General features: G+C 35.8%; 2 protein-coding genes across 2 annotated transcripts in view; one reads left to right on the top strand and one right to left on the bottom strand.

Moving 5' to 3' along the window:
• Positions 1-2,949, top strand: part of LRRTM3 (leucine rich repeat transmembrane neuronal 3) — an 85,731-nt gene extending 82,782 nt beyond the window's left edge. The window contains exon 3 of the mRNA XM_035543319.2: positions 2,662-2,949. Within this exon, the coding sequence (XP_035399212.2) occupies positions 2,662-2,871 (210 nt within the window). The 3' untranslated portion in view covers positions 2,872-2,949. The remainder of the gene's footprint in view (positions 1-2,661) is intronic.
• CTNNA3 (catenin alpha 3) overlaps positions 1-15,485 on the bottom strand; it is a 467,780-nt gene that overhangs the window by 330,264 nt on the left and 122,031 nt on the right. The window lies entirely within an intron of this gene.

Genomic DNA, 15,485 nt, shown 5'->3' with positions numbered 1-15,485 from the left:
ATATGAAACGTATAACCATATGCTGATGCATTATATTCCCATGCCTATGTTGTAATGACATTCCTACATTTTCAGAACTCTGTATTATGACTCCATCACTTCTATTACTTCCATCTTTCAGTTCATTTTATTCCTATATTTCACTGTGGAGCCTGGTTTACTTTGTTTTTTTATTCCTCCCTCCTGTTCATGACCTGTGTTTTTTCAGCTCCCTCTCTCTGCCATCTTCACAGATGGAGATCCTCTGCCCTATCATATTTTCCCATGTCTACATTCTTGAACCACTGCAGATCTGTGGGTATGCCCTTATCACTTCAGTTTCCAAGCCTTCATTTCCAAGGTTCTGTGACTGAGTCTTGAAATCCCCCCAGCAGCTTTGAACACCACATATGCATTAAATTTTACAAAATACCAAAATCCTGAGGCTGAAAATATTGCCTCTACGGCTAAATACAATAAATTGAGAAAAAAATGCAATTTTTTTTCTTATGAAAGCCAAGCCAAGGTCAGGCAATCAGATAAAAACACAGCCATGACACCAGAAGCTTAATAAATTCTGTATGTCTTTGCTAGAACCTTTCCCATCTTTGCTAACTGCCTAGATACTCATCTGTAGCTAGAAGCATTCCCATCTCCAATCAGTTTACATGTGTTTAGTAGCAAATATACTTCTGCAATCTGGATAAAATAATCTGCTTCCTGCAGACCTTCATAATTGCTAGAGAGAAGCAGGAACCAAATTGTCAAAAAAAAAAAAAAAAAAAAAAAAAACACTCCCACACAGCACCTTCCTTTTTAATCTGTGGCATCTTTTCCTTTCAAGTTCCAGCGAGGATCAAAACACAAATGTGAAATCATCAACATCCCAAACACCGGATTAAATTCTTGTCAGGACTGACCATAACGATTTTTCTTAAAAAAAAATCTGGTTTTCTACACAGCTTTGTAAATGTAACCTTTTAGCTGCATTTTCTATGTAAAACAAGTCTAAAGTTTTAGACTTCCTTACCAGATAAGATATAAGTTTGTAGAAGTCTTTTTCCCCAGCACTGTACAGATATTTAATACCATGCAATGAAATTCAGCTTGCAGAACAGATGCTCCCCTGAATAGTAATTGCAATTTTAAAGCTTCTGAACTGTAAATCTGAGGTAAGCCTAGGCTTTTTGGATGCTCACCTAATCTAAACCTGAACTCCAAACAATCTGAAGTTCACACACCGCTAGTAATGAAACAATGCAGAGTTTTTTACTCTAGAACTGCTGTCAAAGAGATGAGACCTAACATCACAAATGCTATGGTATTATTAATTCACATTATTTAAAATAAAAACTCTAAGGAAGATGAGGTTTATAGAGAGAGAGCTTTTCCCAAGACATTTACCACTATCAGAACGGGAATAGAAAAATGCACAGGAAATATAGACAGGGATGTTCCTTGTCTAATTACCATGCCATGAGGGTTGACATCTCTGTTCCAGAGCTATGACCAGGGAGACCCAAAGTGATCCAGCGCAGCCAGACAGCAGTAAAGCAGCAGCTGGTAGCAGCCTCTCGTGATGTTTACAAATGAGCTGTGGTATGAACTGGAGCATCCAAGAAGTTTTCTTCCCCAAATACTTACACTGAACAAAACACTGCAGATGGTCAGATCCTGACCTGCCCAGGAAAAAGAGACAGAAGGGGGTGGGGTGGGGGATATGCTGCTATACTGTTAAGGAGGGAAAAAAGATGCAACAAGAGAGGAGGAGTAGGTAAGAAGAAAGAATATGGAAAATTTTATAACAGGCCTGAATATCAAAAATTACCTACAGGAGAGGATTTTGCATTCTACTCAAGTACTTTTTTCATCGTTTGATTCTCTTTATGTATATAAGAATACATCTAAAAGGTAGAAAAACATACAATTCAAAGTCTGCATTTGTTTCATGTATGATTCAAAAGCATATTGTAGATAATTCTATGCTGAAATGTGTTCAAAACCCAAAGAAAACAGTCAAAAATAATTTAGTAACTTTGCAGCCTAAAGCATTTGAACTAAACCTACAATAGAGAAGCTTCCAGCTAACACAGCCTAACGGTGGATGAAGCTACCACCAACCTTGGTGCTTCATTTAGTGCAGGCTGCTAGATTCCATGTTTATGCTACAATAGGAAATGTGCTGATCTGTGGGTATTTTCCAGGAGACCAAAGATATTGCACACACAGATACATTCAAGCAAGATACACTTTTAAACTTCAAAATCCATTTAAATTTCATTTGAAATATTGCATTTAACCTCAACTGAGACACTCTTTCTCCTCCCTGATAGACTGATTTTAGCAGAGGCTAATTATATTCTAAAGATGGAGTTCAATCGCATCTTAATACAAACCTGACTCCTTTACAGCACTCGCACACACTAGCACATTCGTACTCCTTTGCCACAAGATCAAAGGTGGTAGTTGCTGGACTTACAACAATTTAGGAAGGACCAGGGTTTGGGTGGGGTGGAGGGAATAGAGGGAGAGGTATAAGGAAACTATTTTTTTACATGCAGCACTGTATTTGGCTTTAGCCAGTGTTTTTAGATAGCTCATTTCCTTAACATCAAATTCTTGCAAGAAGGTTTGGATTATGCCTTGGCAACTGGCTCGTTTTCATCTTTGTTTTTCCCCCAGATTCCGCTGGCTATGAATGTGTCAACATTTCTTGCCTATGATCAGCCCACAATAAGTTATTGTGGAGTACATCATGAACTGCTTGCTCACAAGGCTTACGACTCGAATGCCCGGGAAGAAACAGTGGAAACACACCTAGAAACAGATCTGGATCTGAGCACAATAACAACAGCAGCACGAATCAAGGAACACAGTCAGCAGCTGGCCTAACTGATGGGTTTTTTTTGGTGGTAGTGGTGATTTTTTTTTTCCTGTAGCAGAGGCTGCAACCAAATTCTACGTAACATTACTGACAGAAATGAGAAGACATAATAATATGGATTCTAGGATCCCTGTTCAATTTAAAAAAGAACCACAAAGATTAATTGTTTCAAGTCTACAATTTGTAATTAGTTAAGTTGTCCAGTATTTTTTGACTTCAGAGTATGACCCTTGAAGTGAATCTTTTTTCAAAACTCATCCTACCTACCTGTATAAACTGTACAGATGTAATGTATTTTTCATATTGTAAAGTTTCAATTACCAAGAACAGCTGGTATGTACAGTACCATAATTTAATTACATCTTACAAGTTTCAGTTTCTAAAGTTTTAAATTAACAAAAGTTATTTCTTGTGTTATTCAGTTACTCTGTTTTGTAGGAATCATTTTGTTACTGCTTTTGTGCCCAGAAAACTTTAATCTAAAATTCTGTCCTTTGCAGAATATGCACCATTTTTACCATGTTTAAAGTGTAGAATTTTATCTACTTGTTCCAGAAGTAATATATTAACCAAAAGGATGGTTTAACTACTCAGACTTCTAAGAAATTCTTGAAATACATAGCCAAGTTTTCTTATAAATGAAAATCAAAAAAAAAAAAAAAGAAAAAAAAATTATATTCACAGTTTCCCTCAGACTTGCCTGTTGCCTTGAAAAACAGCCTGATTTTAAATCAGAAAAATGTAATGATGAACAGATGTATTTTAACAACAAAGTTTACGTATGCAACTGTTAATCAACATTGACGAAGTTTTGTAAAGCCCCGCTGTTCTGCAAGAAAACACGAACAGGAGGCTTCAATAGGCAGCTGTCTTTACAAAATCTGCTCTGAAAGCATAGCTTGCCAAACCAGGCATTTGTATTTCATTTTAAAGATACAAGGGCCAAAACCCACTTCTGTCAAAGACAGTTGCTGACAGATGTGGCAACAAAAATAAGCCCTCAAAGTTATATTAGTGCTAGAATGTAAAATGTTACTCAAAAGCAAGAAACTTCTACTTTGCTGGAAATTATAGTTATTTGGACCAAATGGTAAAGGTTAATTGTCCTTTAACATGTTGCATCTAGCTAAGAAAAAAAAAATCTTCAGCCACAAATGTAGTATTAAGTTTTTAACAATTACTACATTGCTTATTTGTCTACCATTTAATATTGAAGCATTCTTATATCCCATTCATCAGTTTTAAATCTTCAAGACTTCTCAATACTGTATGAGAATTACTTTTATAACACTACCCTCAATTTGTAATCATAAAAGATTACAGAAATTAGAAACATAGTATACCATACTGACTGGGTGAAATATCAAAGGGAACAGAAGCCTTCCAAAATACAGGAGAAAAGTTTCATATGGTGAAGCAACTTTTTTATAATAAAGAGAAATTATATAACCACAATCTATTTTTCTGAATGTTTATCCCACCATATTTTCATGTAGCTTCAAAGCAGAAGACTGAAATTTAAAATTACAATTCAACTGTTTGTACAAAATATAAAGCAACTATAATGAAGAATAACTTCAAAATACTGTTAACAAATTAATCTACATTCACTATCTTTTAAGTGGAAACAGTGTCAAAACGGAATACATTGTACTGTTTATTTATTTAGCATCTTAGATTTTGTAACATATTTTGCATAAATTATTTGTTATTCAAAACATTACTCGTCTTTTTAAGACTCATCTTAAGCCTCCACATTTCAGTTTCTTATATCTTTACTATGTGGGTCCTTGAATTTCTGGTCATCTTCTACAGCTCTGGAATTTTACTATGCACAGTTTGAAAATACATTTTGCTAACTATAAAATGAAAGCAAAAATGCAGCCATCATTCTGGAGTCGAGTGACATTTGTACTGCAGGAAGAAGTTAACTGCTTTCTTTCAAAGCTATTTTAAGGTTTAATGTTTAGCCATTCTAGTCATGATAGAAGGCTGGAGTTCTTAGACTCAAATGCCATCCTTCCAAGAGATTATTTCAGTTACTCTTACTCTGCCCTTCCTTATTTTTACTTTGACCAACTGCCCTCTAATATTTACGGTGTGTGAATGGGGTTCTGGCATTGATGCAATTACTCAAAATGCACTGGTGCTCAAAGGTTCCAAGTACTTCCAGTTTATGGAGAACTATATGATAGGAATATTTTCCGTGTTAGACACTCTAATGAACTTAGAGCCATCAATTTTCTCGATAAAAGCATGAAAAATATTGTCTTACACCAAGACAAAATCTTTTTGATAAAACTGAGTAAAGAAGCACAACTGGGTATACACACACATTCACGTAACACAAATGTTTCTCCTTTTGTTACTTTCCCTCAACAATGAAGCTTTCGTTAATGACTGTGGTTTGTCTTGGACTTCTCCTGAAACATTTGTTGTTTTAGACCAATATATCAATAAGAGACTCGTAGAAAACAGGGTGACAGAAGTAGGAGCAATTTTGCACCCCACAGCTCTGCTGTATTATCTCCATCAATTTCAGGCTCTCTAACCCAGCTGGGCCACTCTTTGACCTCAACTATTTCTTTCCAGTGCTCTGACAGACAGACACAGCATCCTTGGGCTTAAATCACAGAATATCCTGAGTCGGAAGGGACCCACAAGGATCACTGAGTCCAACTCCTGGCTCTGCACAGGACCACTTAAAACTCAGACCATGTGTCTCAGAGCATTGTCCAAACACTTCTTGAACTTGGACAGGCTCGGTGCCGTGACGACTGCCCTGGGGAGCCTGTCCCAGTGCCTGACCACCTCTGGGTGCAGAACCTTTCCCTAACACCCAGCCTGACCCTCCCCTGTCCCAGCTCCATGCCATCCCCTCGGGTCCTGTCACCATCCCCAGAGAGCAGAGCTCAGCGTCTGCCCCTCCGCTCCCCTCGTGAGGGAGCTTCAGGCCGCCATGAGGCCTCCCCTCATCTCCTCTTCTCAAAGCTGAACGAACTAAGTGAAAGAAGCAGAATATCCACCCCAATGTGGAGAGTTAAAACATGCATTTCTGTAAGCACCACTGGATACTGTTTTTTTCATGGACAGCATCAATTTGAAACTTGCTATTCTCAGCAAGATGTATGTCTACAAGGACATTAGATGACAGGTAGGTACCTTCCCTAAATTATATTAACGAAAAATAATCTACATAAAGCTAACCCAGACAAGGACTTACTCTTTAGGTCCTACTTTAGGTGTATGCACATTGGCTTTCCAAGAGATTATTGCTAGCTATATACTGACTCAAAGCACACAGAAATACTAAATGCTTCAGTTATGCGGTCTAAACAAAGACCTATCATATGTAGAAAAAAGAACAGTGTTATAAGCTATAAATTTGCAAGAAGAAAGCAGGCTGAACCTGTAGGTGTAGGGTCATATATTTATTTACAGAAGGTCACTTTCACATAGCATTTCCATTTGAAATAAGATGCATAAAACAGAAATAGAGGTAGCTAACAGTATCAATCTCAGTCAAGTGATACCAGCAGACCTTGGTAAAGCATTTTATCAAGAGAACTAGGCAAACTTATTATGCTTGAAAAATACAATCTGATGAATAGTGTAACCTCTATCAATAAATAAATAATAATAGTAAAAAAAAACAGCTAATTTTCAACATAAATCAACAAGCAACATAAAACATAAATCAACAAGCAACAACTTACACCATCCATCAGTGGACTGTGGTTGTAAAGAAGTTTACTGGGCTGAAACACCTACTAGGAAGTTGAGCACAAGTATCTGAAATTTGGTTCTATCTATTCTATATCTAATAAGGTATAGATGAAGATTTATGATTAATCTGACAAATTATCACCTAAATACATGTGAGTATATTAAAAAATTACAAACCAAAGTAACATCAACACAAGAAAAGCAAATGGCCATTTCAATTAAAAAGTGATCAAAATGTGCAGTATAAGTTTTTGTACACACTATTTGCAAGGGACCAGGGGGCTACCATAAACAAATAATAGTAATAATAATATATATATGCAGTTTATACTGACACAAGTATACATATATATATAGTGTATGTACATATATATACATATATGTATATATTTGACAGCATACAACAAACCACAACAATCTCTTTACTCTTTATCTATTACTGTTATTTTCAATCCTCAGACTGGACAAGAGAACAGAAATTCTGCAAAAACTGAAACATGAATGGAAAAAGAAGTCTGCAAGTGCACCACCATGGACAAGAAAAATAAAGCCAGGATTCCAGTACCAAAGGAATTTGCTTTATTAGTAATGTAGCTACTCAGATATGGTTAATGTAAACAAATGACACAATCACGTATAGTGTCAAATACAAACTGCTCTACTTAGTTCCCAACTGGTCTAGCAGAAATACCTTTACTGAAAAGGTAAACTAAAATATTGAAGAGTAGCCCCGGTTTCCAGAAGTTTTAATAAGTTAAACGTCCTTGACAACTGCTGAGATACGAATCAACTTGGTTCTCTTCAAATGGCTAGCAACCGCGCAATAGTTTACTGGTTATCAGCTGAATATAAATTGAAACCAGTAACATGATTTAAGAGGTTATTTTCAATGTATCATTGTAACTTCTTGGAAGACTGAATTTTTCTCTTTGTAACACAGCACCTAATGAAAAATTTTAGTCTGATCTTTAAACATAACGAAAAAAAATCCAGAACATCTCTCCATATTTTCAGGAACAAAGCATAAATATCTGTAAAAGAACATAATAATGGTTCTACAGAGTCACATCAAAGGTACCTCAAGGCCTGGTAAGCTGTCTTGAACAGCAGCTAAAAGATGAAGCCCGAGGACGAACTAAAGAATGGTGCAAGCACACTACAGTGTTTCCCCAGAACGCCCTCCTCAGACACCAACAATTTGTAGGCCAGGGTCGCATAGAGCCAAAGGTAGCATGTTAGTAAGTCCTTCAGTGAGTCTTTTGAGTTCCCTTGAAGCCTCGTGGATTTTTTAACACTCAAGTCCTACAGTAAGTAAATTTCCTTTGACAAGAAAAGTCACCTCTTCTCTTTGTTCTAGCAATCAATGATAGAGTAGCGTAATAAAAATATTTTTTACTTCCATTTCTGACCAAGAAATATGATTGTCATGTAATTAGTAATGACAAACTGATGACTTCCAGGTAGTTTGAATAACATCCATCTGGCCACCTAAAGCATAGATGTTATCTGATACCCTATAGACTTAATTACAGATTTCCTGCTGGGAGTTAGTTAAAACCGAGATTCAGCTCACCAGAAAGCAGAATAATTTTTCAGCTTTCCCAAGTCCATCAAAATGGTAAACGAACAAACTAACATCTTTCTCACAAAGTACTGCAGAACAATTTCCAACACAGAAATACATACATGAACCTCTTATTTTATATGGGTTTGACTGTATGATCCGTACTTAAAGCAGATGCTCACTAAATGCCTAATCTTATCTCTAACATTTAAGTGAATTAATAGTGCTATCCTAACATAACAAGGCCAAATTCCATTCTCCTGCTCTAATTATAGAACCTGATTAATTTTAATTATAAAGTTTCAGAATAAATCAACTTGAACATCATCAGAGTTCATGATTAATGTTATTTTAATGAACACCTAAGGAATTAACATTTTGCCACTAGAACCTTGCTAAGAATTTTTATGTGGAGCTGAAGTGCAACGTGTACAACTGTGAAAATCCCACATGGCACAGAGCTTTGAGTCTACTTTATCAACATCAATTTTGTATGTAAATAAATCATTCTTAGAACTGTCTCTTTAGATGGATAGCTACAACAGAGCACCTTCTGTGTAACAGGAAATGGCTCTGCAACATGGAATTCATTATACCCAGTCCTGTTCCATTAAAGACCTAATACACTCATAATCGTGGACACTTCAGAGTATCACCCCACCTACAGCCACGATGCATGTAATGGTGGTAATTTACAAGTGAGTGTTAATTAATGTTTCATTAATATAGAATTTCTTGGGATCAACATCACAGCCTTATTAATATTAAATGACCTAAATAGAATGAATGTTATTGTAATGAACACTGAAGGAATTGAAAATGTTCAGTTACATAAGAACACAGATTTTCCAGCTTTCAGAGGGTACTTTTCACTTTGTGTTTTTCAAGAAACAGACTTTACGGTGGATGCAATTCAGCAATAGCTCTATCTACAATCTAATCCCAAAGTAATTGCACCAATGAAATATATTTCAGAGTCAAATAATTTAGGCTTTCTATATACTAATTCTGTGCTTCTTAGAGAACAGAAACTCATCAGCTAGGGATGAGAACATTCATAAATAACAAATGATGTGTCCCTCCAGCACTATGTACTTTAATAATTTCAGTAGTTTTATAAAAAGTGTGTTATAAATGAGGCAGGAAAAGACACTAACTGAACCATTCGTATTGGACACATTTTGTTTTCATTTGTTCATTCAAATGAAATATTGAAACATTTATTTTTCTAGTAACGAGGATGCACCTGACTTCTACCTTTTGCTGTTGGTAACTTTATCTTTACATGTAAAGAACCTATAACTCACATGATTAGTCTAGACTTTAATATGAAAAGGCATTATTTTCATTTTCAGGAAGCGAAAAAATACAGTTATCTATGGTATAATTACACACATAAGTAAGATTCAGGAAGAGGATTTTTTTTTCTTGTCTAATGCTGAAGCATTATTTACACACTTTTTTTTTTCCTTACTCTTCTGCATTTTGCCTCTTTCTCCAAGTTCTGACTGTCACAATTGAGAATGCAATAAATAAAAAACTATTTGGGCTGAGGCACTGGAGTTAAAACAAAGTGTTAAATACCTTTCAGGTATCAATTTCCAGAACTGAAGAGGTTTGCTGCCTACTGAGCACACACTACAGCTTGTCTGACTCAAGTGCCTTTTACTTCACTACTAGATCCTGCAAATACAAACTCACAAATACGCTAATGTTGTCACATGTAAATAAAAATCACGTTTTTCTTTCTACCACAACACAAGTCGGGAGGGTTTTTTGTATCTCTTTACACACTAAAGCCTTAAATACATATGAATAACAGATCTCAGCAGAAATTGTTCTAACTCCACTTTCATCAAGTGTTTACAAAAAGAATGTTTTAAAAGGAACTGAAAGGGGTGAAGATGATGTCCCCCCTATCTGAAAGTAAAATCAACTTTACTGTGATAGATGCTTCTGTAATTTCTTCCGAAATCTCCATTATCTTGAGGTTGGAACATGGAATCTCCATCCATCTATGTCCACATTTAATTGTTCTTCCTATCAGGATATTTTTCCTTATGCCTAACCTAAATATCCCTAGCTACAATGTAAGCCCTTTATTGGTTCTTACATCCACACTGACAACAGAAAACAAATTAATCCTTTTCTCTTCACAAGCAGCTTTTCAGTATTGGCTTACTCTTTTCCCTTAATTCCTTTTCCAAATGACTGTAATTGCTACTTGTACACTTAGTAGGTTTACACCCAGACGTCCCAGCTACCTTGATAAAGGCTGTACAGGTTATACTACTGACTGAAAGTCTCATGATGATCTAACAAAAGAAAGCAGAATACTTTCCAAAATTTCAAGCTTTCATAAAGACAGATACAGTGCATGTGAAATGACCAACACAATTTTTAGAACTTTTTTTTTTAATCATAAATAGGCATGGAATTAGTGAAGCTGACTAAGCATTGTTGATTTAATTTCTATTTCCATTTTTGAGAGGTTATAATTCCTAAGAATTATGGAAGAGTCTTATCCACTCTCTAGCTTAAATGCTGCAATTTCTAAGCTACTCTTTCCCTGAAGCTTTCTGCTATATTTCTGTAGAAGACCCCTTGAACCTACAAGGAATTGTGCTGAAGATAACTGGTCCCAAATAAGGGTAAGATCTGCCTCTGTTCTGCACTGCAGGATCAATTTCATCATTTGAATTTCAAGTGACAAGTGTAATGTAAATTGCTGCCTGACTCCTCGGCACTTGTTCTTTCTTTTATTCTCTACCTGTGTGCATTTTGGCTCAGGATTTTTGAACTTCCACCTCTTCTTTAGCAAAAGAAACACTAGATTATAAACTTATTTCAGATGATTTATGCTAAATTACATTCTAAGATTGCTTCATGTAATATGCAAAAATCTTATTAAAAATCAAATTATTTTTACAGAAAGAACAAATTAATTTCTGCTTTCAGAAGTAAGCATTAATGGCCTATTGAAAGATTTTGTGTTATAGATTTTCTTTTACAAAATTCCAGGTGGGGCAGTTGTGAAGAGACAATCCTCATACCACAAAAATACAACAGTTACTGGAATAAGACACTCATATTGATAGCTAAAACTTGAAATGCAGATTTAAATGCAGAAATAATTGCATGTCACTTCTGAGAAGAGATGTAAAGAAAGTGGATATAAGCATTTTGGATGCAACTAAATTACGTTGCAGGAACAAAATACATGTTCTAAAAAAACGATACGGAGCTAACACAGAAGATATTTAAGGGTGGGTTTTAAAAGGAGGCACAGGCTGATAAAGTGCTACATAAGAAAGAAACGGGAAGGATTAAATTTAAGTCTAGACTGAAGACACAGAAGCAATCAACCTGATCAAGAAACAGACTTCTGCCTTCCTTGCAAATGAAAAACATTTTATTTCCAGTTTTTGTAGTATTAAATATCTTTTGTGTATCTGAGTAATCAGAAGGACAGCACCCAAATGTAAATCATTAAGAGTGATAAAGCTGGCCTTATAGACGTGAACTGGAAGGAGTAACTGAGCACAGGGAAAAAGCAGACATTGCCATCATACACAAACATTTACATCTCAATTTTCTAACTGATTCGGAAGGCAAATAAACATATCAAAGCTTCTTTGTTAAAAATCAATTGTTATTGCTATTGACCTGTTTCATCTAAGAGTTTAGGGAAACAGAGAAATGGAAAATAAATGGAAGACAGAATTACTAAAAAAAGGTTTTGAAAATGTAAGGACACTAAAGTATTGCTCATATGAAAATTAATCCAAATACAAGGGACAATGAGCATATATAATGCTGCCTATCAAAAGCAGTCAGAGGTCTGCTACGCTTTAGCAGCATATTTTCCCATTATCCACACAGTTTTCAAGACTAAATGATAAAGGCAACCTTGGAAAATAATTTTAAAAATAAGCAAACATTATAAAAGGTAAATCTTTGACTTGCAGCATCAACTAGACAACTAAGCTGAAATCCTGTAAGTTGTTCCTTTCCTAAGTGTAACATCTGACAGACAGAACTGAAGAGATAAATACGGAAACCAGCAATTAAGAATGAGAATGAACAGCGCTAACTACCAATAACAACTCTTGAGATCCATGCAGCTATTACTTAGGCAGAAAAGCAATAATCTCCTTTAAAGCTGTACAAAAATGAATCAGCATTTCACCGAAAAACATATCTGTCTATGCCAAGAACTTTAGGAAATATATCCAACTAGGTAAAAAAAAATCATTCTATCTAAAGAGAAGGGGTGGAATAATATCTGAAAATGAGGAAAGATAGGAGAGAAAACAGTAAGAGAAGCATACAAAAAAGTTAAACAAAAAGATCCAACCATGAATAACTACAAAGAACTTGACAAAACTACATTATCTGGCCAGTATGGTAACAGATTAATATGAACAAATAAGCAGAAATAATGACAATGGGAAGGCGCAGATTAAACTGCTCATTTACATTGATCAGATGCAATCCTGTGGGGGAAGAGTAGTGAACACAGTGACATCTAGATTCAACACATTTTTACTGCCATTGCAGATGAGGTAGACAAGTAAGATGCTATGTTGCATCAGAAGGATAGGATAGTAGCACCTTGAAGACACTACTATGGGAACTGATGGTATCATTTCAGCTTGAATACTTCATTCTGTTTGGACACCTCAAAGTAGATACGTTCGTTTTCTTCTGACAAAAAAAAAAAAAAAAAAAAAAGGCTTTTATTTTGGAGCAGTAACTCAAAAAATGCATCTTTTACCTTTAGTAAAAGCACACAGGAAAAGGTAAAATACTCTGCTCCCAAAATTCATATAAAAATAATAGCTTTGCAGTCAGATATACTTTATTTAGGGATGATGAAGCAGACTTCGTGGGTTGCAGAACCTTATAAATCTTTCCTGATTTCTTTTGGGGTTGAGGGAAAAGGGGAACTGTTCAAGGAAAAGATGATAGGTTACATTTGCCTGTGAGTAATAAGGCTTCCTACAAGGACAAACAGCATAGACTCTGAGTGGTTACACACAGTTTGAGGCCAAAAGAGACATACAGAGTCTGGTTATGGTCAGAAATTTAATCAGCAACAAAACATTGATAAAAAATGAGTGAGAAAAACAGGATGAATTCATAACATTTTATGCAACTTTTCTCTTTTACTAGTTTGCTTAGCTTAAACACTAGGTCAAGCCTAAATTTCTTCTATACTGTGCAGAAGTAATGAAATTCCTTCAGCTTCAGCAGGAATTCTTCTGTCTTGCAGCATGAATATCAGTAGAAAAAAAAAATAGAAAAATGGCATAGAGGAAATGTGAAAACATCAAAGAGAACACTATTCATATAAACAAGGGACAGTAACAAGACTTTAAAAAAAATAGGAATTATATTTTTCAAAGACATTGCAATAAACATGGGTGTCTTTCAATGTAGGCAACAATAAAAAGCATGACTTTCAGCACAAACCACACTCTTTAAAAAGCAGAAAAGACTCCTTAAAGAAAATTACACAGAGCTGAGCCTAACTACTTGAAACAAGATGACTGTCTCCACTAATGTTAGTCAAAGTTCCACCATCGGCTTCAGCAGATTGGACCTTTAAAAGTAATGGGATTTTGGCCTTTATACGGTTGAGATTCAGCAGCAGAGATAAGAATGAGTGTTTTATGTAGCACAGTTTGAGATAGGCAATGGCCTGTCTCACACGAGCCAAGCACACAATGAGGTACTTGTCTGCAAACACCTGAGATTTTTCCTATACTTTGAAAGCATATTTGATGAGAGGGCAACTCATTCCTTTTCATACTGAAAGAACCAACTCATCAAGACAGAGATTTAAAAACTTTTAAGTAATGAGTCACTGAGAAGATGCTCTTAGGAGCCGCAGGAGACTGGTCCCCTCTTGGCCAGAACTGAAATGGAGCCTTCTCCACCTGCTCCTTATGAGAAACAAAATGGCTTTGACTCACTAAAGCTATGCTTTGTCACAACACAATTCCAAAAGAGTGAAAACTCTGTCCTGCTGGATAAAAGATACTAAAAGTCGAAGTGTCAGTTAGCCAATCCCCTCCCCTGCTCATCATGTACCCTTTCCTTTAAGCTGGTAATCAAGCTAAGTATTCTCATCGATTTTTATTTTTCTTTTTTTTTTGGAGATGCAAAAATTGTACATAAACCCCACCGGATCCTGAGAAAACAGTATCTTCTTTCTCTGAAGTCTCCTCCAAGAGATCTTCAGTTCCCAGCTCAGGAAACTCCTAAACTTTAACTCAGCTGAGCATGCTCAGCCATGCTTAAAGGAAGTGTATTCTTCCTTCCTTCAGGAAAGCTTCACCTGAACAAGAGGTTACAGAGGCCAAAGAAGGAAACTAAGCAAACTTTCTCCCTGCCTTGAGCCAAAATATAACATACAGTAACAGTCAGTAAATAGTAAACAATCAAACAGCAAAAATGATACAATCAATCACATCATCCCAGAACAACAGGAGTCACAGCTTATATAATAGTCCATAGATCAAAAGTGTCAGAATAAGTTATTTTTTTCTTTTTTGTTCTTTAGGAACTTGAGGCTATTTTCACTGTTGCTTTATGTATTACTTCAGCACAAGCCAACAAGATATTGAATGAGAATTCATTAGCAGCTGGTCAACTGTAAACAGTCCATCAATCATTTTATTTCCTTACTGTCGGCAATTTTAATTTCAACCCTGGAAAAAAACTTGTGCTTTAAACTGTGAAATATATCACATAAAACAGTGACATTTGATCGTATATTTTCAGATTCTCAGACCAATTGGGAAAAAGCCATTTCAATACATAATGAAGCTATTCTTCCTTTATAGCCAACCAAGCTCATGTGAAATTAAAAAAAAAAAGCTTCTTCAAGTTGAGCAGATGAATGAACTACAGTCTATTCCAGAATAAATCCATCAGTTTGTGCCTAAAGCTCCAGTAAAAAATTCTGAAAGAATTGCAAAGCTCCCTTATGTCTTATAATTACATGATTTCTGCCCAAAAAGAAGCAAATACAAAGTCTGTGTTGTCTTACATTCCAGTCTGTCATACATCAACCATTAACTATACAGGTACCTTTCATGTGAAACCCAGAATAGGCAGGTCCATAACTGCCTTGTTACCCCATTTTTTAAAATAGCATAATACCAAGTGCATACAGAATACACTGAGAGCATAAACATTTAACAGCACGCCCACCCACCACATGAGGTCTGTCAAGCTGGCTGCTTCTCTGCCAAAGCTGTTAGCAAAGTTTCACCTGCCTGGCAAAACATTAGGTAAATCAGTCCTCCCTGAGCCGAAAGAAAG

The sequence above is a fragment of the Cygnus atratus genome, chromosome 7 (assembly GCF_013377495.2).
Source record: "Cygnus atratus isolate AKBS03 ecotype Queensland, Australia chromosome 7, CAtr_DNAZoo_HiC_assembly, whole genome shotgun sequence".
Taxonomy (NCBI): Eukaryota; Metazoa; Chordata; class Aves; order Anseriformes; family Anatidae; genus Cygnus; species Cygnus atratus.
This window is presented reverse-complemented; position numbering and strand designations above follow the sequence as displayed.